We start from the raw sequence: 27,266 nt of genomic DNA on the forward strand, positions 1-27,266 counted from the left end.
CAGAGAGGGCTTGGCTCATGGACTGAGCCGGATGGACAGCCACCCTCTTTCACCAAAGCACTTTCACCCCAGCAGCTATTTCTGCATTTTCAGAGTGGGTGGGTCTGAGGTCGGCGTGCTCTCAGAAATGCGTTTTCACATCCTGCCGGGAGGGGCCCCTCCAGGGCCACCCTGCACCGCGCCCTGGCTGCACGGCCGGCGACGTGCACAACGGCCCTCTGAGTCACCCACGCTCTGCAAACCAGAGGCCTCCGGAAGCCAGCCCCGGCATCGGGCCCGCACAGCAGCCAGACGTCTTACCAGCAAGACCTCGGAACTTACGAGAAAAACGCCACGCCGCGCCAGCCTGTCCCCAGCTCTCGGGATGAGTAAACATGGCAGTTCTGAGGCTCGGGTGCTGAGGCGGAAGCCAAGGTGCTAACTGGGAGGAGGGCATGTCGCTGGCAGGCGGGAAGACGGGCCAGCTTGCAGCCAAGATGGGAATTCTTCTGCAATTAGCATCTGGCAGCCAGAACGCTTCTCTGAAGGCAATTCTGAGCAAAGACTGGTCCCTGGGGTCCCCTAACTTTAAACAGGGTGACACTGTCAAAATCACTCGTGTCGTATTTGAGGGAAAATGGCGTGAGCTAACCGCGCTGTTCACTCTAGTTAAGCTGGGGGGAGGCACCCTGGGGACTGCAATGTCAAGCATAGGGCGCATGTCTATGAAGTGACAGGGCACGGGACATCACGAGACTGAAAACAGAGCTGAGGCTCAGGGCTCAGAGAGAGATGGCTTCCCCAGGGATGATGGGGGGGGGCATCCCAGGGGGCTCCTGTTGACAACATTCTCCAGCGAAAGAGGAAAGTTTAAGTTCACAGCACAATACCACCAGCAACCTGTGTTTCTAGACCTCACGGAACCCACGCCTTCCCCTGCTGGATCTGACGCTGGCTTTGGGCTCCAGTGGCCGCCTGCGGAGCACATAAGACACCCCTTCTCCGAAGAACGTATAAGCATCTTAGCCTCCACGGTCAGGGGCCTGATGGGGAAATCCAGGTGATCCTAGAGGGTGATGCGTGAGTGGCTGTCAGACTGCCACTGTCCACAGCAGGAGCTGGGGTGCTGTGGATACCCACGGGATTCCACTTTGGTGGAATTTCTCCAGCTACCACTAACCCACTCCTGGGACCTAGGGATCCCCTCGGCCCTGGGAAAGTCCACCCCTTTAAGATCAAAAAGAATACACTTCTCTTCCTCACATTCCTCTGATCCCCCAGCCCGCCTTCCCACACTCTAAACACAGCAAGCATACTTACACCCCAGGGCCTTTGCACTTACTGTTCTTGCTACCTAGGATGCTCTTTTCTTAGATATTTATAAGGCTCTCTCATTGAGCTCTCTGCCAAACATCTCCTCCTCTGGGACACTTCCCGTTACTAGAACAGCAGGCCTCTGTTCCCACCACTCTCCGTTCCTGCTCTCCTTGCTTTGCCTTTTTTCACAGCACTTAGCTCTACTGGGTTCTATCATTTAGACTGTGAGCTCAATGAGGGCAGGGCCTTTGAGCCTTTCATTCATGCAGCGTCCCCAGTAGTGACACTAAATAGCTGTTGGATGAATGAATGATTAATGAAAGAAGGAAAAAAAGGAGGAATAAACTGTGGCTCTGAGTATTGGCAAACCCAGTGCTGACTTCTTCATGGCAAGACACGGAGAAATATAACGCTTGTCGCTTAGAGCAGATCCCAAGACAAGCAGTGACCAGTCACGCGCTGCTCTCACAAGGGAGAAGCCAAGGCCTCTGAGCTTTGGTCGTGCTGTCACCCACCTGGCTCCCTCTAACTAGTGAAATCCTGGCTCCAAAGTTTCACGAGGCCCACTTCCCCCTCCAAGGGCCAAGTGTGGACACAGCAAGCCTCCTACGCTATGCCGCAAATGCGGTTAAGACAAGAACCGTGGAATCTGGAGCCCCAAACCTTTGTTCTTCACTAAGTCTGACTTAAAGGGTGAAAAAAACCTGTTTCTCCACCTGTGAACATCTCTACCCTGAGCCCACTTCTTATGCCAACTGGGATGTGGCTAGAAATTGCCCATGAAAAGACCTTTGCCGGAGGCAGGTTTTAAGAGTCGCATATCCGCAGGAAACCAGAGACTCTTAGGTACGAGAGGGTCAGCCTTTCCAACCAATGCCCTCCATCTTCCTGACCCTGAGCACGCACCCTCTGAGGCCACCAAGCTTTGAGGGGGAGGCAGGTGGCAGGGCCATCGTGAGCTCATGAAGTGCATCCCAGCCCACGTGGCAGGGTCAGTGGCTAGGACTGACCGCAAACCCTCACGTGAGGTGGCTCTCTCTTTCCTCCTATTAGGAAGGATGACCTTGAGAAGATTCTAGAAAAACTCCAAAAAATGCAATACTGTACAATGTCCGTGATTTCCTGTTTGACCTAGAATGTGAAGATTCAATGCCATTCTGTGCAGCCTGAAGAGCTGTGTCCACGGACAAGCAAAAATCCCCAAAGAGGAGCGCCTGGGTGGCACAGCGGTTAAGCGTCTGCCTTCAGCTCAGGGCGTGATCCCGGCATTCTGGGATCGAGCCCCACATCAGGCTCTTCCGCTATGAGGCTGTTTCTTCCTCTCCCACTCCCCCTGCTTGTGTTCCCTCTCTCGCTGGCTGTCTCTATCTCTGTCAAATAAATAAATAAAATCTTTAAAAAAAAAAAAATCCCCAAAGAGCCAACACACTTCTGGATAACAACGAGCTGGTGACTGACCCTCCCAGAAACCAAGACTATCTCCAAAGCTAATGAAGACCTGTCGCCGGGGACAGACAAACTCATCCATGGAACAAAGCCGAGAGACCAGGAAGAAGCCCACGCTTACGTGGAAATGCCATCCACGCCGCCACTGGGTTACAGGCCCGTGGGGAGAGCAGGGACTTCTCAACAGACGGTCTGGGCCCACTAGTTGTCCATATGGAAAACAATGAAATGAGAACCTTACCTTTACTGGCCTCAAAATCAATTCCAGGTGGATTACACACTTCAGTGTGAAAAGTAAGACAACGACATACTGGAAGGCGATCTAGGAGAGGCTCTGAAAAGGCGTCAGGGTGGAAAAAGGTTTCCTAAGCCCGTCCTTCAGACCTGAGCGCCAGAATCACCTGGAGGGCCTGAACCGAGCAGAGTGCTGGGCCCCACCCTGGCGTTTCTGACTTACCAGGTCTGGAATTTGCATTTCTAATAAGCTCCCAGTCCAGTGACACATTTTGGGTAGCACCACCCGAAACAACGCTCGAAAAAGTTCAAACCTTTCGGAAAATAAATTTACATTAAAAGTTTCTGTTCGTCAAAAGGTGTCACTTCACACATACCAGCTAAGCAAAACCACTCGCAGATCTCCCAGCACCAAATGTCGGGAGGCTGTGGAGCCGGGCCCTCGCGTCGGCGCCGCTGGTGGGAGTATAAACCGGCACGACCACTTGGGAAGTCAGTGTGGTACTGTCTACTGACGTGGCAGCGGCGCACGCCCAGGGACCTAGCAATTCCACCTGGAGGCATAACCCTACAGAAACTCCTGTGTGTGCCAGGAGACACAGCAAGAATATTCCAGAAGACACTGTCTGTAACAAGCAAAGGGGAGAAATACAGAAACGGCCAAAGGTCTCCGGGTGGGAAGGACACAGGAGTTCCGTGATGGGATACTACACAGCAGAGAAAAGGAAAGCAGGCCGGCTCCCGAAATGACAACATCTGAACCTCAGTGTTGAGGGGAGAAGCGGGTTGCGGAAAACTTCTTACAGAATGATTCCATTTACGGAACCGTCACAAGCATGCAAAGCTACATGTACCGTGCGGAGAATCGAACAGGTGGAAACGTTAGAAAGAAAAGGAAGTGCCAAACACAGAACTGAGGACAGCGATTACTCCAAGGCAGGGGACGAAGAGGGTACATTCCAGGCGCCCTGGCTGTTAGCCCTGCAGGAAAGAGGCAGCCGGACCCCAGGGGCCTCCTGACGGAGGAACGCAGCGCCCCTCATGAGGTGTTCTCCCCCAAAACATGAAGCTGAATCTGATCCGGCCCCTGGTCTCACGACTGACTGGCAGGAGATACTGGGGACCGAGCAACACATCGGAGATGCATGGGGCTTCGATCTGCCGAGCCAGCCTCTGTGCGAACCACCTGGCTTCTCGAACAGCAAAGGGGAGAAAGGGGCGGGGGACGTGAGCAGACGAAAGAGACGAAAACACACGTCAGTGGGCCCTGTCTTGGATCCAGACTCAAACAGGCTGAGAAAGAAAGAAGGAAAGAAAAGAAAAAAGGAAAGGAAGAGGAAAGGAAGGAAGGAAAAGACAGGACTCGCTCAGAGTTACAGAGCCAGCAGGTGGTCGAGTCGGGATTTAAATGCAGGCAGTGACGCCAGGGTGCAAACTCAAAACCACCCTACCCCGCACCCCTGCCTCGCCAATAAACCTTGGTGTAATGGTAAAGACAGAGGTTTTTGTTCGGGCCTAAAATGATCAGAGTTAACCCCGAAGTCCAGGGAGAACCTGACTGGGCCCACTGCTTTCTCTTGCCCATACCAGCTCCAGGGCTGCTCCTTGGCACACGCGGTTGTGAGCCCATGCTCCCCCGTGTGTGCACACACCCCTACACTCACCTCACTACAAACCATAGTGCAAGTCACTAAGCCGATACCCTCTGACTTGTTTTCTGCTTGGTACACAGTAGGCACTCAGCAGATATGTTGAGTGGAACAGACTCGAGGGCACACAGTTTGGGCCAGGATGCCAAACTTTCCAAAATAGAAACTGGTGGTGCCGACCTCCACATGAACACCCCCCACCCCATTTCTTCTTAAGAGATCCGCCGGCACGAAGCAGCCCCTCCTGGGAATGTGACGCACCCCCAGGAGGGGGCCCTGATCTTATCAGGCATTCCCACCTCAGCAAGAACGACTTTAAACGGGGTGCTTTAGTTCTGTCCCTCTGCCAACCCCAGCCATGCAGAGGGGCCCCCGAATGGCCAAGCAGCTCCCTCAGAGCAGCAAGAGCCCCAGGGCTGTAACCCTCGAGTGCCAAGAGGCCAGCTTGGGGTGAGCCCCAGGCCCTGCGCACCCAACATCTGGAGCTGGGTTGGGGGATGGGCGGGTGAGTAAAGGGATGGCAACTGCAGATGGGGCAGGAGACCAGCCCTAGAACCTCCTCTCCCATCAGAGCCAAACGGGAAGCCGGCCGGGGCAGGGGCGGGGGGAGCTGGTACCTGTCCCTCACAGCGGCCAGGGGTCGGCCGGAGAAGGGAGTTCCAGCTCCTGGGCCGAGGCACACATTTCTCAGAAGCTTGGCAGCCTGGAGAACACAGGGCTGGTTTCTGTTTTCCACCCCCAGAAACGCCTGGAACCGCAGCAGGAGGGAGGCCCCGCTTGGCCAGGCCGGGCCCCCGGGAGCCCTGGCCAGCCCCGGGACGCACACACGGTGCTGTTTACAGAGGGAAGCCCGGGCCAGCTCGGATGCCCGCTCCGGGCGTCCCCGGCTACCTCGTGCTCGGCCAGCCGGCCTGGGGACGCTATCTGCCGGGGCAGCGGGAGCTGGCCGGCCGCCCCGGCAGGGAGAAGGGGGCGCATGTGCCAGCTGGGCCAGGCTCCTGGCCGGCGCGGGGGACGGGGCGGCGGGTCTCCCTGCAGAAGGAGTGCTGCGGAGCCTGGCGGCGGCCGGGCCAAGCACAACAGTGGACAGGGCCGGGAGGGCCGCGCTCGAGCTACCGCGCACCCCGGTTTCGGGGTGCCAGCTCCGGCCTCGCACCGCCGTTTCCATGGCACTGGGTGTTGCTGTCACAACAGGCGTGGGATGGCCTGGTGCTGGGCCGCGCGGCTGGCCGCAGGCAAGAAATCGATTTGCTCGTGGTCCCGCCGCCAGCACATTTTTGAAGGCCTGGCCCGGCCCCGGGGTTCAGGCTCTGCCGTCGGACGGAGGGGAGGGAGCCCGAGGCCCAGCCGCGGCCCTGCGCTGTGTGCAGCCCCAGCGAGACGGGCAAGGCCCAGGCACGGCCGCTTTTGGAAACGCCGGGCCCTGTCCTGCCAGACAACTGAGACGCCCCATCACCGGCCCTGAGCATCGTCAAAGCACTGCTGTGAAGCCTCAAGGGGACGGCTGACATCTTTCATTTCTGGGCATTTTGTTAAACAGACGTCACCCCCATTTTGCAGCTCTGGCTTTGCATTTAGAGGATAATTCCTCTCCTTGCCCCCGGCCTCAACCCCCCCAGTCCCGCGTCTCTCAAACAATCTCTTGGGCCTTTTCAAAAAGCTCACAGCTCTAGGTTCCAAAGCTGTCCTGCTGAGGCCTGATTCTGAGACCAGGACACAGGCTGTGCCCGCTTTTATGTGATACTGAACCTTGCTAGCAGGGGTCACAGGGCTGTGTATTTCCACTCCTGAACTCCCACAGAAAGATGCAGCATCTCGCCTCACAAAAACAGAGAGAAACGACGACTACACATTTACTCGCTGGCTGTGTGACCTTCGTCAATCACCCAACCTCTCTGGGCTGGAGTTTCCTCGCCTCTAAAACAGGAATGATAACAGCACTTGCCTCATGAGCTGTTGTGAGGGTTACATGAGTTAATACGGTAAAGTCTTAGCAGAATGCCTGGCACGCAAGGAGCACCATCAAAGTATTAGCTATTATTATTATTATTATTAAAAATAAGTATTGTTGTTTTAGGATGAAAAGTTTCATATCATTTAAAAACCAGGCAGCATATGGTCTCCATTCTGTTCTCAGATATTCATTCAATTCCACACGTCGTACCTGCAGGGAGCTGGGCGAGGCTTGGAGCAAAGGGGGTCATGAGCAAATGCTGCCAAGGACCTACTATGTGCAAAGTCATCCCAGGGGCAGTTGTGGGTACAGACAAGTCAGAGATGGGAGTCCCTCCCACCCAGAGACTTGGACTTGAGCCAGGAAGAAAAAACCAGAAAACACCTGAGAGGCACGGTGATCAACAGCGGCTGCTAGGGGCCGTGTGCGTCTCCAGGACTCGGAGGAGGAGAACCGAGAGAGCTCGGCAGAGCCTCGAGACAGTGGCCAGAGTCCAGAAGGCACAAGAGGGAGGGGATGGCATTCCAGGCAGAGGTTACGGTATGGGCACAAGTTCAGAGGCAAGAAAGTCTCAGCACAGCCACATGGCAGCCTCCACTCAAAGCTGAGCGGGGTGGACAAGAGGGACAAGTTCATGTCCAAATGGCAAGACGCTCCTGTAAACAGAACTAACCGCTTTCCATTTCAAAAACCCCGTTTTTCGTACGAGCCTGTAGGATCATTTCTGAGACCTGAACTGTGTTCCCTTTATTTTTTTCTTTGTCATTTTCTTAAGGAATACACGCATACAGCAAAGAAGAAAAAAAATCCGTAAGTGTAAAAACACAAACAGGAAGAGGTCTCCCCTCTACTCCTGTCGCAGCTGCTCGGCACCCCCTCCGGGGCCTGGGTTTTAGTCACAGGCAGGTAGGTTGCGTCTGGTCATCTGCTAGTGAGGACAAGACGGCAATCCACACCCGTGCCCCTCACTCAGTGGGGCGTCTGGCCCTGAGACGAGGCTCACTGTGCTGGCCGAGCGGATGGCTTAAACCCGGAGCGGACGGAAGGACGTTCACGAAGGGCCAGCACATCCCAGCTGTAGGGATGGGCCACTGCTCAGCTGTGGACGGATGAGGATGGTGACAGGGAAGGCGACCAGCTGCCAGGTACTCCCTGCCAAGTGCCGACCGTGGCGGCCTCTGTGACAGGCACTGGCCACGTGTCAGTCATTGAAACCCAAAGCACTGTTATGATACCCCTTTTACAAATGGGGAAGTTGGGGTCACAGGTATTCAGGAACTTGCCTGAGGCCACACCCCCACATTCCCTAGGCAGCCACACAGATAGGGGACACAGGGACAGAGCGGGGTGGGCACCGGATTCCCGTGGGGCGTCCATGTGGGGGTGTCCAGCAGGCAGACTGGTGGGTCTGCCATGAAACCCCTTTTTCTGGGGTCTCATCAGATACAGGGAACAAAGAGGCCCGAGCTACATGCTCCATTCTGTTCATGAACTGTATCTGGACGACTCTCCCAGGTCCTCCGTCTGCACGTGCCTCTGGGCCCCTACCTTTGTGACCTGAGACAAATCGCTCCCTTGCTCCTCGGCCAGGGCTCCTAGCTGTGATGGGAGATGATAATTAGTCCCTGCCTGGATTCCAAAGGTGCCCATGAAGTGCGAGGGACTGTTGTCATAATTATTTCCTGTACTTGCCGGCCTGGCAATCACACGCCCCAACCTGCCACCTGCCAGCAGCTTCCCTTCCCTCCTGGAATCAAATCCAGGCCTCTTGCTGTGGCCTCTGAGGCCCTATGTGGTCTGGCCTACCCTCAAAACCTGCCTCTCACTCACCTCCTGGCCATGGCTGTTGGCTACACCAGACCTCCCTCTGTCCTCCACACGAATCGGGCCTCCTCCCAGCTCCGGCCCTTTGCACATGCTGTTCTCCCTGCCTGGAATTCCCTTCCTCCACCTCGTCTATTTTATTCAGAGCACTTAGCTCCCGCCGAGTCTCATTATTGGTTGATTTTTGATGAACGTTCTCTCCCCTAGAGACTCTCGGAGGGGCCTCGTCCACTGGACTCACTGCCGTGTCCCAGTGCCCAGCACAAAGTCCAGCACACAGTAGGTGACCGGCAGATACCTTTTCAAAGAAGGAATGAATGAAGGGGCAAGCAGCCGATCAGAAGCAAACTAGGCAAATGCTCACACGAGATGTCTCTTGGCAGTTTCCTGAGCCGGCCAGCCCACCAACCCCATGCTAAGGGAGGTTACACCCACACCGTCAGCCCTCCCCATTTTTTGTGGGGCACTTTTCACACATGCCTCACCCAAAGCCACAAGCAAGGCGGAAGCAAAGCACGCTCCAGGTCAAGCCTCCTCTGACTCCAACGAGTCATGGGCATCTGACCCTGAAGTCACTGTCCTGGGCATTCACCAGGAAATCCACCGTGCACAGCGAGAAGCTAGTTCCTGGTGGCTTTACACACCCAGAGAGATCTAAGAATTCTCCAGTCTACAAATAATAGGCTTTTTCTAGAGTGGACCCCCACGTACCAAAAAACCACATGCTTTGGTCAATATTCAACATTATAAAGGCATTGTTTCCACCAGAATCAGGCACTAAATCCTTCAGACTGCTGGTTCTTAACTAGTGGCAATTCTCCCCTCCCAGGGGTCATCATTCGGCTGTCAGAACTGGGGCAGGGGGCACCTGGGTGGCTCAGTCGTTAAGCGTCTGCCTTCGGCTCAGGATGTGATCCCAGGGTCCTGGGATCAAGCCCCGCATCGGGCTCCCTGCTCTGCTGGGAGCCTACTTCTTCCTCTCCCACTCCCCCTGCTTGGGTTCCCTCTCTCGCTGGCTATCTCTGTGTCAAATAAATAAAAATCTTAAAAAAAAAAAAAAAAGAAGAAGAAGAAGAAGAACTGGGGTGGGTCAAGGGGGGCTGCTGGAATCCAGTGGGTCAAAGCCAGGGTTACTAATAAACATTCTGCAGTGCACAGGGCCGCCACCGAGAATTATCCAGCACCAAACGTCAACAGTGTTGAGGCTGAGAAACTTGATTCAGACAAAAAGATAAAATGTTTTGGGGGTTCTTGGACTGAGGAGAGGTAATCAGCAACTAGACATTTGAGGCCTCATCCTGTTTTAGATTCTCCTCATAGTGTTGTGACCACTGGACGTGATCATACATATTTGTTTGACTGTTCGTTTCGTTCCCCAACTAGGAGGTAAGTTCCATGGAGGCAGGGACTCCATCTGTTTGCGCACGACTGTGTCTGCAGGACCCAAACACCTCCCTTGTCACATGGGAGGCATTCAATAAATACTTGTGGAATAGATGAAGGAACTCTTAAGAACATTAAAGATTACAAAATATCCAACCTCTTTTTGGAGCTGTTTTCCCATTACAATCACACTTCATGGGCAGAGACCCAACATCTGTTCTCCTGTGACCCAGAGTAACGGGTTTTGTGATTGGGCAATGTAAATACTTAAAACTACATCTCCCAGCCTCCTTTGCAGCTCAGTGCAGTCACGTGACAAGCCTCTGGCCAATGAGGTGTCAGATGAAGGGATGTATGAGATGGCCAGGTTACAACCCTGAGAGGAAGGGGCATGCCTGTCCTCCTCCTCGTCCCACCCTCTCCCCCACCCAGAAGCCATCTTGGACAATGCAGATGAGGGCACCACCCTGAGAATGGTGGAAAGATAAGATAGAAGGAGCCTAGTCTTGGCACCTTGTGGCCAGTACACCAGCCCCGGACTGCTTATGCCGGTGCTGTTAATAAGAGAGCAAGCATCTATCTTGTTTAAGCTGCTGTGAATTTTGGGTTCTGGTTACAGCAGCCCTGTATGCCTAATCAATACATAAGCTTCTCCTGCCCTGCAAACTCCAGCTATTCTGAAGCTAAAGACTCCTTAATGCGTTGAGGACGACCTCCGTCCTGGCACGCAAGGGCTATTTTATGATTTCCCCCTCACACATGTCGGGATCATAACCCTTAGTCTACACGAAGGATTCTTTCCTCCCCAACACCTCAGAATAAGCACATTGCTAAGCCAGAGAAAGAAAGGAGAGGAAGTCGTATTATTTAGACCCACCGAATGACGAGGACAGAAGGAACTACCAAAAGAAAGTCTATTAAAATCTTAAAACATCAATTATGTTTAAATCTATGAGTTCATAATGGCACGGAAACCCCACAAAACCCTAATTGATTGCCACTGGAGGATGTTAAGGAACCAACCCATTATTTTAAAAACTGGTAAATAACGGGAAAGAATCAAGCATTCATTCTTCTTTTCCTATATGAATTCTACCATTGTTGATGAGGGACATTTCTCTTTATAGAAGTTTTCCAACTAACCGAAGAGGAAGGGAAGACGGAATTAGAACAGAATATCACCATTTTGCCATTAATGCGCTACGGAATCAACAGAGCTGGGCCGATGGACCGTTACGAACATCACCAAAAGAGAAGCAACCTGACATCGTGCGCTTCCGGACAAAAGGATCCACCGTCAGCTATGAAGCCATCTTGGCCAAAACAGTTGAATCTGAATCAGTTGAACCGTCTAGAATCAATGGCCAATTTACAGGAAATGGAGAAGAGAGGGGGCCATGCTGAACCTCACCCTGGGAATATAACTGCCAAAAACCAGACTGTGAGAGATTTCATGGGATGAAGAAGCTGGGTCTTTTTTTTTAAACAAATAAATGGCAAAATAATAATAATAAAACCAGTTCTAGGGGGGACCTCTAGATTAAAGCAGACTTGGAAAAACCAGGGTATCCCGCCTTACAAGATATGGGCCTGGGTCTGAATCCTGATGCAGACCAACTATAAAGTAATGAAAACAAAATGAAGGGGGAAAAAACGCTTGATGATAGGTCCGAGACAATAGGAAGTTTCAACACTGGATAGTTCGTGATATTAAAGCATCTTCACGAAGCTTCATACATGCTAAGAGCATTAGGAGTATTTTCATTTTTTTCCCTTAGGGATACACGGTGCATTCCTACACATGCAATGATATGGTTCTGCTTTCTAGGACTTCTGACGTCTAGGATTTGCCTCAAAACACTACAGTGCAATGGGAGTGGGAGTTGACGGAGGTAAACCGGATTGGCCGGGAGTCGATAACTGTCTAGGCTGAGTGGTGGGTACGCGGGTACACAGTGCTGCCCTAGATTTGTGTGTGTTCAAAGCACTTCATAGCAAAAGCTTTTTAAAATATCTTACCCCGAGCTTCGGAGGGAGAAAGAAGAAAGACGGAGGGAGCTAACACTTCCTAAGCGTGGCTGTCTACCCAGTGCTGAGTTAGGCAGCCACGGACGGGCGTGGCCCTTCCAGAAGAGGGGTCACCAATTCACATGCTTAACAGGTCAGAAAGAAACCTTGACTGAGTGAGGTCGGCCGAGTACGAGAAGCACAACGGCACAAGCATGATGGCAAAACACAGCAGACACTCCATCCATCTTCAGGAGACAGGAGGGAGGGGTGGGGGGCTGCGGACGACGGCAGGTACGTGCTCTGTCTAACGGACGTGGTCTCTACAGTGGGCCAGCCTTGACCCTGATTCTAGGTAGCCACCGCGCAGAACGTGGGGCCCGGGCCGGCCGATTCTTGGATTTTCCAAGGAAAGCCTGAAATCTGTATTTGTATGTGCAATCTCCCAGTTTTTAAACGTTGGCATCTAATCCAAATATTTTTTAAAATACTGTATGGGCCAAACAAAATATCTGCAGGCTAAATGGAGCCCCTGGAACACCAGTTGGCCGCCCCTATTCCAAGCACTGAAGCCACAACTCGATCCATCTGTAAGAAGTGGAAGGGGTGCATTAATCAACTTTGGGTCAATTCTTTTTTAGGCATCCAGTAAAGCTGAAAATTCAAAAGACACCATCAACGTCCAGAAATCTATAAGAACCGGCTGCGGAACGTTTCAAAGGCGTCGTCCACATAAGTCAGCTTATGCAACAGAACTGCGACTCTGTCCAGAGTTTTGGAAACTAACAACCAGGGAGTGTCCTTGCAACTTTCCTGGGATGGTGGAACTAACAGGCTTCAGATGAAACCCATTTGCTGGTTTGCAGAACGCCTGGGACTGGAGTCCAAACCACTTGCAACAGGCGATCCCATCATAAACTCAAGTCAGGGTGCTCAGCGGCCATTGTAAAATGACCAGGAAGCACTCCACTTTGGTTGCCAGGGATCTGATTTCATGGCTGTTGAAGGAGATGAGGCAGATGTCATCCTGAAGGCTTAAAGTGGCAGCAGTGGTTGCTGAGGACCTGAGCAGACCTCGTTCCTGAATCTCAAGCCTGAGTTTGCTGGTGACTTTGCCCAGGGAAAGACTCCTGACATCCTGGATGGGCAAAACAGGCTCCAGCCCTGCCTTTATAGGCACGGGCTCAGCTTAACCAGCTCAGGTTTAACAAATTAAAGAGGTGTCAAGAATGCGGTGGAGGAGGGCCAGAGAAATGGTTTCATCATTCCCTGAGAACAAAGCCCCTCTTTTTTTCCTGAGAGGGTGGAAAGTGAAAGAAAACTCGTGCTAAAACAAAGCTGAACGGGCCCAGGGCACGAAAACAGTCCGGAACTATGCCCAAAGGCCACAAAGACAACATGCATCCCAGTCTCAACTCTACAGAATGGAGTGAAGGCTATTTCATAAAAGATTTTTTTCTGGGTAAATACAGCTTAACTATTTATCTGCAATGGGTTTCCTGATGGGGGAGAGGGGAGGGAGTACAGAGAAAAAGGCGGCATTAAAAGAACATTTGATTAACGGCCACACATCTAACTCATAGCCTCCAACAACGAAATTGCTTTTCCAGTTCTACTTTTCTAGAGCGAAACAAATGACAGCTGGAGCGGATACTGTGAAGTGTCGTATTTTTTAATACGAAAATTCTGGACTATCTTGGCTTGTGGCCTGGGGCACGTGAAGAGCCACCACGAGCACAGCCCTCCACGGAGGGATGCTCGCAACGATCACCGTGTCGTCCTGCAAGGAGCAAAGTCACGGGCAGGGCCAGCGCACTGGCCAGGGAGGCAGTAAGCCTGAGCATTTCTGCACGCTCCGCTAGCAAGCATGAAAACGGACAAGCGCTGTTCAAAGCAGGTTTGCATGCTGACCTACCCAAAAACCTGGTTTAACCGATCACCTTATTCCTGCACAAGGATATCCGCTTGTTACCACAAGACAATGCCTGCACTTGGAGGAGGAAGGACAGCCGCACAAATGACTCAGAACAGTTCAAAGCGTGGGTGTTGGTGGATGACTGTGGGGCCATCGAATGACACCGAGTGACATCTCTCTTGGTCCTCTTTACTGGGCCCGGTCTGCTGTCTGGGGGTCAGAGACTGCTCTGGAATGCAGGCCGAGTGGACAGCAAGTCTGAGAACAGACTTTCTTGTGGTTTGGTAGCTTCAGACCTTGACACGCAAGAGCACATTCCTTCGGAAACACCTGCGCTGCAGAACTGCAAAGAGATGGCTGAGCCTCTCTGGGTCTGGACTGTGCTGGAAGGCGTTTCCTTACACTTACATGAGTCAGCAACGCAGAGCACACATCACCGGGGATGCCAGGACAGCGAAGGGGCACGGCGAGGAAGCTGAGCTTCTTAGAAGGTGGGAAGTATCACGAGGGGCAAATTAAAGCTGCGTCTAGGGAAGTGCCTACGTGACGCCGCCTCTCCTGGAACGGAGGGACCAGACCTGCGCTTAGCTCCCGCAACGGACCTTCCAGCCCTAGCTCTGCAAAGTTCGAGGCTAGCAGCTTGCGACGTGGAGGCAAGCAGCTTCCTGGGCTCTGGAATTTTCTAGTAAGACTCTAAATGGCCTTTGCTGAATTCACGAGAAGTAGCCTAACAAGGTCCTAAGGACACAGGCCGAGGCAGCCTCAGGGCTGATCTTCAAAGCCCAGCTCGGCCCCGACCACCTGCAGGGCGGGCTCTGACTGTCGCGGCCCCTGTAAGGAACAAGCCACCGGGCGGTTCACGAACGACAAATATTTCTGTCTCACGGTTCCAGAGGCTGAGAAGTTCAAGATCGAGGCGCCACCAGATCTGGCACCCTCCTCACAGACAGCCGCCTTCCCCTGTAAGCTCACACGGCAGAGGGGAAGTGGGGAGTTCTGCGGGGTCTCTCGTAGGAGAGCACCAGTCCCATCCAGGAGGCTCCGCTCTCCTGCCCGAAGCACCTCCCGGGGGCCACACCTCCTAATACCGTCACCTTGGGGGTTGGGCCTCAGCGTATGGATTTTGTGGGGGCCCAGATATTTCAGACCATAGCAATGGCCCAGAACGGATGACGAGGATGGGGGGAAGGCGGTAAAGTGTGCCGACAACTACTGAGCCCTCCCCGTACATACCAGGTACTGGCCCAGATGCTTTCCTTCCAAGGACGCTCCCTTTCTCCATTCGTACCAGAACCCTCAGAGTTGGGGCCAGCATCAGAAGTTACTTGCCTGAGGCCACAGAAGAGTGAAGCGGTGAGTGAAAGCCAGGCGGGATAACTCCAGAAACTCTCCACCCCCCCCCAGGCCCCCGAATCCAGGCTGGACCCTCACACCAGCCCTCCCATTCCCGAGAGCCAGTCCCTGACATACCCGCCCCTTCAGCGGGTGACGGATTCGCACGGGGGACCCAGGAATAGATCTGCTACGTTCTGTAGAAGCAAGGAGGAAACCAGGAAGCCGGATTTGCGCCCGCCTGTGATGACATGAAGAAACTGTATGCGTGCACTCCCGAGGGGGTGAAGACTGGATCTTGGGGAGTGAAGAAATCTTATATATGACGACAGTTACAATACCGTACAAAGGGCCATGGCCCGTAACCCGATATATGGTGTATCTGTGGGAGAGACGATCAAGGGCACTGATGGGACAGAACTACAAAAGGAGCCTGGCCGGAGAGGGTGGTGGTACCGACCATGAGGTTGAGAAAGGCCATTCTAGAAGGCTAGAGAGGGGGCAGGGCAGAAATGGGAGCAAGACTGCGCCGGATGGATCTTCTTATATGGTTTGTTTTTTTTTAAGCATGTGAACATATTGCCTAAATAAAATATAAACAGCTTCAAATGAACTTTAAAAAAGAACGCTGACCAAAAACCTCGGCCGGGGCAGGCTCTGCGGGCGCCCACGGAGGGCGGCCGCGTGGATTAAGCTTGGCTTTGGTTTCTGGCGAGTGGCACGCCCTGATCCACGGCCAGAAGCGGACTCTTGAGGCGTCCGTGGCCTCTGGGCCACCCGGCCAGGCAACCACTCTGCTTGGTCCTCATCGGAATCTACAGTCCCCGTGTTTCCCCAGCCCTGCTGGGGCCGATGTGGGGGCCGACGCGGGGGCCGACGCGGGGGCCGCTCTCGGCAGCACCAGGCTGACCGTGGGCTCTGCCCGCCTCTCGCCTCTCCCTACAGGAGCTGCTTTATCACAGGCTTGCCGTGGGCACTGAGCAGCCCTGGGAAAGGTTCCTGACCTGCTGAACAGAGCTGTGCCAGTCACCCTCAGCTCCTTCCTCCCTTCCTGTGCGTCCCTCTGTCCACTCTTCCCAGCCCGGTCCCTGCCGACTCCCTCAGCCCCTCTGCCAACGGCACAACTAGCAAAACTTGGGCCACTGGTCCACGCTCTGCCAGGGGAGCACGGCGGGGGCCACCAACTGGCCTTCCAGCAGTCCCTGAGCAGATGGCATCATGTCCTCGTGCAGGCAAACATCCCAGAAGGGAGCTTGGGAAGGGCCCCCTGAGCCCGTGCCACGTGGGGAGACAGGGCCTAAGGGTCCTCATATCCCAAGACCCAAATAGCCAATTTTTTATTTTCCTATGTAAATACACTTTTAAAACTTTAAACTGTGTTCTACGAGAAGCCGCTAAGCTCCTACAGAAAACAGCAGCTAATATTTGTGGGGAGTTACTTTGCGCCAAGCACCGTCCCACACCTGTCCACTCACTTCCTTCTCGTGGCAGCCCCAGGAGGGAGGACGGAGGAGGGAGGATGGTCTCCACAGGGTAGAGAGGGAGGTAGGGGCGCAGCCCGGCAGGAACCTGCCCGAGGTCATAAGTCAGCGGTGGAGTGGACACTCAAAGCCGGTGTCTCACGTCGTAGGGAGTCACGCTGAGTAAACACTGACAGCTGGGCATAAGGTGGGGAGGGGGGATGAAAACAAGACCAGACGCAGAACACAGAAGGCACGAGGACAGGCCGCTGCCTTGCCCAGTTTCTGCAGGGGGGCTGACCCTTCGGCCCCACGCTGCCTGCCAGCCCGAAGCATGGAGAATTCCACGGGGTGCGGTCAGCCCTTCCCACTGTGCCCGAGTGGTTCTTCCAAGGGAACAAAGAAAGCTATCCATGGCCACCTAACCTCCCTGGGCCAGGCCAGCAGTGCTCCTTTGCCCTGCCAGGTCTTTCCTTGAGTGGGGAGGGAGCTTGGGACCGTGTTGGCCCCCGAGGTGAACAGAACATCGACACAGTTCCTCCGCTGCCAGAAAACCAGTCACCGATCTGTGCTTCCACCGATCTGTGCTTCCTTCCTACTTGCTTTCTGCATATTCTCGTCAAACAAAAAAAGGCCGCAGTGGCCAAGATACAGGTCAGCCAGGAGAAGGCGCCACGAGAAACCTGAAGGGAGGCAGAGCTAGTGTGATCACCACGATTATTATTAATGGCGCCAAGAGTGAGCACTGGACATCTTTCAGGAGTCTTATGTCCTCGGCTGGCAACGCCAAGTTCAGATCTTCATGCATCTTTGGCAGGTTGACTATCCGAGCGAGAGGTGGAGTTTTCATGAGAAAACAGAGGCCCGGGGAGTGTAGGTAGCTGACACCCAGCCAGCCTGCTGCACCCGGGGTCTGCAGCCCGGACCCCCCCCCCCACCAGTATGTTCATTAGCAGCGAGGGCGGACCGCAAGGTCAGGAGCTGTAGAACGAACCACGCTTCGGACGACCTGAAGAGCGCGGATCAACTGGCATGACCGCTTAGGAAGAGAGTCCGGCAAGGGCATGCTCTGACCTTGAGCGCGGGCCCCAAGAAGAGTTCACGGACATTTTATTCATAAAGCTAGACGTGAGCCCAATGTCCATCGACAGACACATGGTACAGAGACGACAGGATATCCCCTCAATGGAATGATCCACAACAATGACATGAACGAACCCCAGCTACACGCAATGGTGTGTGGGACCGCCCAGGCCTGTGGGTGACGGAAAGCAGCGCTCCCGAGCACCACTGCATGACTTCCTTCCGTACAGAAAGGCCTGACGAATCTCTGGGGTTACAGGGCAGGAGAGCGGCCACGCTGGGGGATGGGACAGAGGACGGGGGACCCAGGAGGGCCTCTGGGGTGCTACCATGCTTCCATGTCATGCGTGGTCCAGGTGGTAATCACGTGGGTGGCCCAACTGGTGACGTTCCGAGGACACGACTGGTTCCTGAACGTGCACGTATCTCGATATGTAAATACGTAGAGAGATACTCAAATTCATTCAATGTATTTCAGTAAATGATTTCTTAAGTGGTTCACATGAGGACCAGAGAAGCAGATCCTGAAACAGACTGGTCTGTGCTCCTCCCGCCTGTAGAAAGGCTCATAGACACGCACGTGTGCACACACCGTCTGCTGTCCTCCGAGCCACTGGGCGGAGGCTCTGACATCACTGAGACCACATCCTTTCTCCGTAAGACATTTCTAGAACAGGATCGAGGAAGTCCTCTGAGAGTCCCAAGCCTCCCCTGTCCCTCAGTCCTCTCGTCTGTGGCTCAATCTTGAGGCAGATGGCAGAGGCCCGCCACGCAGGGCCTGCGGTGAGATGGCCTCATGACCCAAAAGCCGCCAGGCCTGCAGACACTGTGCTCTCAGTGGCATCCGGCCAGGCCCCCATCCACGCCTCTCCCCTGCCCAGGCCTGCACGGCACAAACCTTCCCTACCTGCCGCATCTAAGTGCCCTGGCCCGAGAGGCACGGCCACCTGCCCGTCGTCCTTCCGGGCAGCGACAAGGCAAGAGCTACTTGTGAACTGATCCCGTTTTGACAATTCCAGTCACAGTTTAAATAATCGCACTAATGAGAGGACGCCTAAGGCGACCTTTGGTCTGGCTTTGTCTGAAACACAGTAACGCCCCTGTTGGCCAACTCTTGCCTCCCTGCGGTCCATTTTTCAAACACAGCCAGAGTCATCTTTTCAAAAGGTAAATCAAATCACACTGCACTGCTCCAAACACGCCAACACTGGCCCGTTCCTCTGCCCTCGTAGCCGCCCCCTCCGTCCTCCCCTCCACCTGCTGTCCCCACCTCCCTACTGCAGCCTATCTGTGCACCGGGTCTCAGGGGCCAACACCACCCCCATCCAGCCACACTTTCGCTCCTAACCTTGTGCAATTTCCCTCACGGCCTTTTATCGCCATCTGAAATATGCTTGTCACCTTACATACTAATGTCCATCTCCTTTACCGAAAAATTCTCCCACGTGGGCAAGGCCTTCATCAGACTTGTGCGCCTGTGTACCCAAGTCCCAAAAGAGTGCCAGGCACAGAGTAGGTAACCAGTCACTCACTACCTCGTGGGGGGGGGGGGCGGAGAGGGAGGTGCGGGGGGAAGGCAGCAGGGTCAGGATGGAGGGGACAGAAGGAAGGAGTGAAGCCTACCAGCAGGGAGGGCTAGCAGGAGAGAGGGTGGAGGCAGGGAGGGAAGGAGGGAAGAATTCATTCACTGCTGGTGTTTTCCAGGTAAAACCAGGGACTTCAGAACAAGGACGTCATAGGGACAAGAGGACAGAGCAAAAACAAGGGGGTGCGTGTGCAAAGCCTACCTTTCCGAAGAACTACGGAAAGCACCCGGTTCGGGTGGAGGAGTGAAGGGAGAGGGAGGAGTGGGGATGCATGTGGCTCTGGAATCTCACTTACGTTGCCAGTTCGAAATGAGACTTTTTGAAAATGTCTCAAGTCCTTGGAGTGGGGAAAGCAGAAGCTGCATTTTGGAGTTCCAAGAAGTGGGGTATGTGCAGGAATGCAATGTGATGGAGTCAGGACAGGACACTCTGGACCATGCGCGAAGGGTCAGGAAAAGATACCCAGATGTGGGGGCTTCTGGGGATCACAGTCAAGTGGCACGTTCAACTTCAAAATGATTTGTTTGCATTTGGACCCCAGTCTGCTGGTGACCCTTCCTTTTCCAGCTCGAGGAATCTTCCCTTGACTCTCGAAACACATACGCCCCCTCTTGCGAAGTTCCCAAGCAAAGCATACTCTGCCCAAATCCCAAGGCCCATGAAGGGCACGTGAGGAATCCCCGCATGCTGGAAGCACACGCCGACTCCTGATTGGGCAGCCAGATGTGGCTTTCGTGGGCAAGGCCCCCTTGGCGTAATCGGTGAGAGGCGCAGAAAGGGAGCTTCCCAACCAGACTAGAGACCAGAGATTTCCAGTTTGCCTGTCAGAAATAAACACAAAATCAACTGAGAAGTCTGAATCCCACACCCACGAAGCCAACGGTGGAATCTGAGAATGTTCCATGGGAGGAGTCTGACATCTCAGCCATCAGGAGACCAAAGGGCACACCTCTTCCTGGGAGCTGCGGTGGTGGTGCTGTTTGGGGCTTACACGGGGCACAGCTGGCCACACTGGCTGGTCCTGGGTTGTACAGAGCCCTGGGGACACTGCTGGTCAAGCCCTGAACATCTAACCAGCAGCCACCTTGCTGCCTTCTGGAAGCCACATAGGTAGAAATTATTCTCTTGCCCTGTCCTGTTCTGGTACCACGTGAAGCCAAAGAACTCAGAAGCATGAATATAGGTGCATGGGATGGGCGCAGTGCTGGGCATCTGAACCTGAAATTCCCTCAAGGTTATTTCCCCAGAATGTTGGGGAACAGGGGTTCCAGGCCTGCCATGTGGTACCACTCCAGGATTCCATTCACAGAGAGAATAATAAAATGCAGGGTGAACAGCACCCCCTGGAGTTGCACGTTCTGTTATATGTGACTGAGTAATTCTGGGAAGTGCTACATCCCTCATTTTAGAGATTGATAATGTCTACCAGCACAGTAAAGGCACTGAGAAGTCCTGCAGTAAACAATTTTGTTTGGTTTGGTTTGGTTTTGTTTTTGTTTTTAACTTGGTTTTACAGAATTTTTTCACCTTTGTAAGCCACGGAACCCTCACTTCAATATCTCCTAACATCCCATGGAATTGGGCTTGTGCAGAAAGTACTTAAGAAAAGGCTCCGTCAGGAGAAGCAATTTCACTGCACGCAGTTCTCTGAGACATCCTTAGAGCCGACTCATGTTACTGACCTGCCAAGAGCTCACTTTCACCATGACTTTGAACCTGCCTGTGTTCAGAAAGGCATTTAGGAGGCCCTAAAGGGTCTCCATCCTCAGCTGCTCTGTCCGCAACTCAAGCTTCTGTGAAAACAGGAAGCACCTCTGTGGGTCTGGGGCCATGATGGACCCTCAAAGGTGAGTCATGACCACCTGGATACTGCTCAATCCCTAAGAGGCAGGGCACAGACTAATTCGCCATCTCTAACAGAGACCCTCACTGTTTGTCTTTAACATGGGATGACAGAGAGGTGGGGGGGGGGGCCGGCACACGTCTAGCCCTGGGAGATCAAACCAACCACCAGACACAGAGTCACTGGGCAAAGTTACCTGGGCCTGCTCAGGTATCATTTACTTAGAAAGCACCTCATCCCTGATACATCCCCCAAGCGCATGCGTGGAGAGAGGTCTGCTTACAGCCACGTTTCATTTATCTGCTCGCATTAGGCATTCCGCATGAAATGGATTTTCTGGATTTTCTACAAGATAGCCCCCTTTCAAATAAGCACCAAGATTTTATCTTAACCATCTACATGCAGTGAAAATTGTTCAAGGATGGATTGCACGTGGGTCTCCCTCTTAAAACCCAGCACAGTGACCCTAACTGACTGTGTCGGAACATTCAGGATGAGACAGATCCATTATTCATGCGGCAACCCTGAGGTCAGCCCTGCAAGGGCAGCTTGACCCGACGCCAGGTGGCCCAAGGTATCTTTGCTTGATGCGCTTGGGGGGAGTCTGTGATCAACAGTTTTACTAGAGAGAGGATGTAGAAACTGCCAGAAGTCCCGGAACCCCCAGATCGCCCAGACTGTCAAAACTTCACAAAAGGTAAAAGTCAACAGTATCTGAGTAACGACCAGAGAATTCCTGCCACCGAAGCGTCTGATGCTCAGGATCTGGTTTTTATGATAACTGTTCTGGCTATTTTGAAGCTTTTTGCCTGAGTCCTATTACTTGGCTGGGTTCCCGAGAGTAAATTTTCCTAAATAATTGATGTTTCAGGGTCTATCCGATGCTGCTGCCTGTAAAAGGTGAAGCTGGAGCCGTGGCGGCAGCCAGTGGTATAGGCTTTCCTTCTCCTAAGAAACTCACACCCCCTGTTTTCCTTTCCCTGGTGACCCCCAACCCCCGCGCCCCCCCCACCCTGTCCTCCAGCTGCACCTGGCTGATCCCAGGTGAGTCCTCTAGCACATTGGCCCCTCCCCCTGAGATCACAGATCACCATCCCAGACACAGCCACTCTGCCAAGACGACCCTCCAGCACCACCCCCCGCCCCCAAACTCAGGCACCTCAGACTCACACAAAGCTGCCCTGAGTCTTTTCCTTTGGCCCAACCACCCCAGCAGCCGGGCTCACCACAATGGAAGCCCGCTGTTTCCCTCCTGTCAATGCGCCTCTCTGTTCCACGGGCCACGGCACAGATACGCCTGGAGCCTGCCTGCAAGCCCCCCATTCATGCTCCCCTTTCCATCGAGCTTGCTCCTTCCCTTTCTCCACGCCCCCTCCCCCAAATACACAAAAGAGGGCTATCAAGCAGGACTTTTTTTTCTCTACAGGAATAAAAGGTTTGCCTTCCTTCCTTTCTGCTGGTCTATTCTTGGTCTCCACTTGGCGATGCAGAGAGTGCCAGCAGTTAAACTGCCCCAGTTCATGACCATGACCCAGGGGACACTCCTTCGGCCAGAACTGCCCTCCTTTGCTCTTTCTGTTGCACTGGTTGTAGCAAAACCTCTAAAACTCTTACCAGCTGCCCCAAAAGTCCTGCTGGGAGGGCATTCGTGCACAGGGTCGGGGGAGGCATTAAAGGTTCTCTGCTTCAACCCCCTTAAAGAGGGGGACATGGAGGCCCAAAGGGGTGAAGCCACACAATGAACTTGCTGGGGGGGGGATGCTTTGGGGGCCCCGTCCTTACGGGCAACAAGAAAAAACAAGCATCTTACCATCATCCAAGTAGGTCTGGTCCAAGTTCTGCTCCTGTTTAATCGTCACTCCTGCGGGTAATACTTCCTTTTGGTCACTGACCGGGGGTCCGTTTTTGGCGGCTCTTTGGCTGGTGGCGTTCTGCTGCTGAATGACCGTGGGGTAGGACCCCGGGCTCAGCCTCTGCCCTTGACTGACGGCGGGCGGCGGGCCGGGCCTGGCAGGGCCGGGCGCGAAGTTCTCGCAGTACATGATGTGCTGGAATTCCTGGTGGCTGCCGCAGCGCGGGGGCTGGTTGGTGGGCGAGTAGTGGATCACCGGCGAGGCCTGCTGGTTGGCCGGGGAGGAGTGCAGCAGGCCGGAGCTCTGGCCCTGGGGGCCGGCGTGCACCAGCACCGAGCGGTGGGCCTCGGCCAGGGACAGCGGGGCGGCCATGAGGGCCGGCTGCTGGTAGCCCAGCAGGCTGGGGCTCAGGCTCTTGCTCCGCTGGTAGAGGACGGCCGCCGGGTTCTGCTGCTGGTAGCGGGCGTCGGGGGACGAGAGCCCCGAGCGGAACTGCTGGCAGGGCGCCATGGTGGCCACGAGGCAGGAGGGGGATTCGGCCACCATCGGGTGCTGCGGGTAGTAGGGCTGGCTCCCCAGGCCCCCGTGGGCGGGGCTGCAGATCAGCGTGGGGTCATACTCATCGGTGGGCTCCGTCTTGATGGCTGGGACTGGGGGAGAGAGAAGCACACGGGGTGCGCCCATCTTAGTGAGCCACGGGGGTGAGCAGAGGATCAGTGGGCTGCAGCTGGGAACGTGGCCTTGGCAGTCCAAGTAGGGGGGATCAGACACTTGGGCTCGGTCACGCACGAGTCTGGGACGAGAGCCTCCCTGTGGAATTGTCTTAGGGAGAAATTTGACCCCGGACGATGATCGGGAACCGTGGGTCTTTCCAGGAGTGGAAAGACGGCTCGTAGGTCTGTCTCAGCCCTGGGACCTTTTCCCAGGGCCAGAGCTCCGAGAGGAAGGCTTGCCTGAAAATTATATCCCCCTCCTCCTTCTCCCTGCTTGCTGTCCTTGGTAACGTGCATCACCACCTGACATGGTCTGTATCTTTCCTGTGCTTATTATCTGAACAACCCGCCCACACCTCCTCTTGAATTCTTTTTTACTTTATTTAACCAACGACTGGAGGCAATATTGGCATTTCCTAGGCATGGGCCAAGTGTGTTAGCTATGTGGCAGTTTGCAGGATGGTCTAGGACTGTCGGCTCCTCAAAGGGAGGATTTTTCTGGTCTGTGTTGTCCAATGCTGTGTCTCTAAGCACCTAAAACAGCGCCTCACACTCAAGTGACACTCAGATGTTTTCAAGAAACAGGAAAGGACCAAATGGCGGTGGATCCATCTCCTTAGTTCTGCAGTATTGTGGGGGAAGTGAGACCTGCCGGCCTCGGCCTCAGTGTCCCCGTCTGTTACCTGGCAGTAACAAGCACACCCCCTGCTCCCATGGGGCTGCTGGGAAGATGAAATGAGATGTGTGGAAAGTACTTAGCACAGAGACTGGCACACAGTGAGCACTCATTGCTTGCTGTTGTTACTATTAGCATCTGCCCGCTACCAGCGCTGGTGCCTTTGCTGCTCCTCGCCGCACCTAGGACGGTCCCCAGAACTTGTCCTCCTCCAGCATCCCTTCCTAGAGCATTGCCAGCCCCAGGAGCTGAGGACCCAGTTTCCTCACTGGAGCGAATGCTGTGGGGACAGGACGCTAATCGAGTTCGGGGAACCGCCAGGCATCGGGGGTAGAGGCAGCAAGGGGGTTCGGCCGCTAGAGCAAAAGGCCGCTTGGACACCAGCCAGGAATCGTTTCTCAAGGTGCCCTTCGCCTCAGTCCCGGGTTGACCTGGGGGACTGAAGTCTCACTCAGGCCGTGCTCAGACAGGCAGGGGCCAACAGCAGGCCCAGGGAGGCTTCCTGACCACAGGCACGAGCTGAGAGTGCAGCAGGACACAATGGAAAACCTCTATGTTAAAAAGGATCACTGAGCTGCTGTCTAGAACCTTCCCAGGGATTCTCTCCCATAGTGTTGGGCCCCTGGCACTCACGGCATGTCACGTCAGTCCTGGGACGGTGCCACGGCCAGAGAGACCAGGCAAATCTCTGGACACACCCCACCAAAGCCAAGCCCCGCCAAGCCTGGGCTCCCAGGACGGTCCCCTTGGTCTCATGCTTCCGGCAGCCCAGAGGCTCCACGTGACGCCATCACAGGATGGAATACCCGGGGGGACAGTCTCGGATTATAGGTTTCCAGTCCTGGAAAGGTGGCTAGTAGGCCCGTGTCAGCCTTGGGAAGCTTGTAGGCCACTTCTGCAGCCTGGTTATAATCTGAGAGGTCAGTAATATCAATATTCCCCACTCTCTGTATCGTCTTTGATCAATATTCTCTTTTATCACACACACCCCCCCCCCCCCCCGTTTGAACATGAGCTCCAACGAGGGTAGGGACGTTCGGGTTTTGTTCACTCCCGGATCTCCAAGCAAGAACAGTGTCTCAGATGTGGCGTTCGGATATTTTCGGGAGGAATAAACGTACACAAAATGGCCCTTGTCCCTCTTCTTCCGAAGTACTTTGTGGGAATGAGACCCCCCTGGCCTGGCTATCTACTCAGGAATCCACGGGGCCGCAGGGTGACTACCCACTGTGGGGTCCACTAAAGAGCCCGCAGGTTTCAGGGCACGTTCACTCCCCCGATCAGGAGCAAATCTAAGACGTGGACCGAGTCATCAGCCTTGCAACCTTCTGTTGAACCAGTCCACACGTACCTCCCTCCTAGTCTGCCCGCCCCCCGAAGAGAAATATAAACCATAATAGCTAATATCAGTTGTATCTGCTTACCGTGTGCTGTAGTAAGCACTTTACATGCACTTGATTTCTCTAAGTCTTATAAGGAGCCATTTGACAGATGAGGAAATGGAGGCTCAGAGAGGCTGAGTCAGCTGCTCAAGGTCACCCAGCTGGGAGCAGACCTCATGTGTCCTCACCGCACACCAAAGGGGCCTCCAGAGAGGACGCCTTACCTGGGTGGTAGGTAAAGTGCTGCGGCTGACTTCGTTTTCTTTTCCCATTGATGACGTAGAAGTTCACCTTCACCGACGCGCGGATGTGCTTGTTTCGATACTCGGGGATCTCAACAAAAAGCATGTTCTGGAAGGAAGGAGCTATCATCAACTCAACTGCAACAATGCCTACACGCCGACGCAAGGCCCCAAGCGCATCAAGCCAGCTCCTCTCCAAGGGGTCAAGACACATTCTGCACGTGTACAGGCGAGAGTCTATCTAAGGGGAACTTGACCTTCCAGCTGCGGGCGAAGAAAGGACTGCCGCTTACTCTACCCAAGTCTATTCCGATGCCACAGTTACAAATCAGAGGGCCTGGTGCTCAACCAATGTCCAACTGATGTGTCCATTCAATACCTACTGAGTGCCTGTGAGGTCCAAAGCCCCGGGACTTGGAGGAAGGAGGAAAAAAAGAAGGAAAGAGGGCACGAGGGAGGTGGGAGGGGACACGACAGGCGCTCAGTCCTCTCGTCCAGGTGCTTACGGGCTGGCTCTTGTCTTTATCCACCGTAGCTTCCATCTCCCAAATTTGCTGCCCATCTGGAAAAATTAAAAAAGGACACGCTTTGAGGGAACTATTAGAAACCAAAGATTTAAGACCAAAACTCAGCAGCTTACATTTACCTTGGTTTACACATTGTACCGTTTCAGCAAGGTGTCTATGTGTGTTTGTGTGTGTCTATGTGTGTTTGTGTGTGTCTATTTGAAAAATACACGTATTTTTCTTTACATATGTGTATATTTTTTTTTCCAAAGGGAATGTATGTTGACCATAGAAAACTGGGCACCAGCAGGTAACAAAGAAAAGAACAGAAATTGCCCATCATCCCACGGCTGTTGTTTGAACGGCTCTTATATCTTTCTTTAAAAGAAGTAAGACTGTTCTACACGATACTTCACTATACGCTTTTTTCAACCAAAGACTATTTCCAAAGTGTCCTGCACACGCCAAGACGGTCACAGAGGCCCTATTACGGATCACTGGCTGTCCCAGACATGGCTTCTTGATCATCCGAGAACACAGGTCGCTCGCATATTCTGCCCTAAGAGCCTGAAACAATGTCCTGGCTTGTGAGTCCCTGGAGAGGGTGGAAACGTAGGAGCCCAACCCCCACCTTTCCGTCAACAGTCTGGATTTCACATGACTCATTACAAGAATCGATGAGAGCTTTTGCTCAGGAGTGAACGCTCCTTCCTTGGAGAAGAGCACTAGTTCCTCCGTTTGGGGCCAACGAGTTGGGCCAAACAAAACTCTGCATTTGCAAATAACAGATCTCTTTTTCTGACCCCCTACATTGGCCATCGGGCAGTTTTCGGCTGAAACAAATCATTTCCACAAGTGTTTCCAGGGTGTTTTGTGGAACGC

At 53.9% G+C, this 27,266-nt stretch overlaps 1 protein-coding gene across 2 annotated transcripts in view; it reads right to left on the reverse strand.

Annotated features, from left to right (window-relative positions):
• Positions 1-27,266, reverse strand: part of NFATC2 (nuclear factor of activated T cells 2) — a 137,747-nt gene that overhangs the window by 16,756 nt on the left and 93,725 nt on the right. For both annotated transcript variants that reach the window (XM_040638481.1, XM_040638479.1), the window contains exons 7-9: positions 26,385-26,440; positions 25,861-25,987; positions 22,823-23,515 (exon numbers count right to left, since the gene is read on the reverse strand). In XM_040638481.1, coding sequence (XP_040494415.1) covers positions 22,823-23,515; positions 25,861-25,987; positions 26,385-26,440 — 876 coding nt within the window. The remainder of the gene's footprint in view (positions 1-22,822; positions 23,516-25,860; positions 25,988-26,384; positions 26,441-27,266) is intronic.

The sequence above is a fragment of the Ursus maritimus genome, unplaced genomic scaffold (assembly GCF_017311325.1).
Source record: "Ursus maritimus isolate PB19 unplaced genomic scaffold, ASM1731132v1 scaffold_22, whole genome shotgun sequence".
Lineage (NCBI taxonomy): Eukaryota > Metazoa > Chordata > Mammalia > Carnivora > Ursidae > Ursus > Ursus maritimus.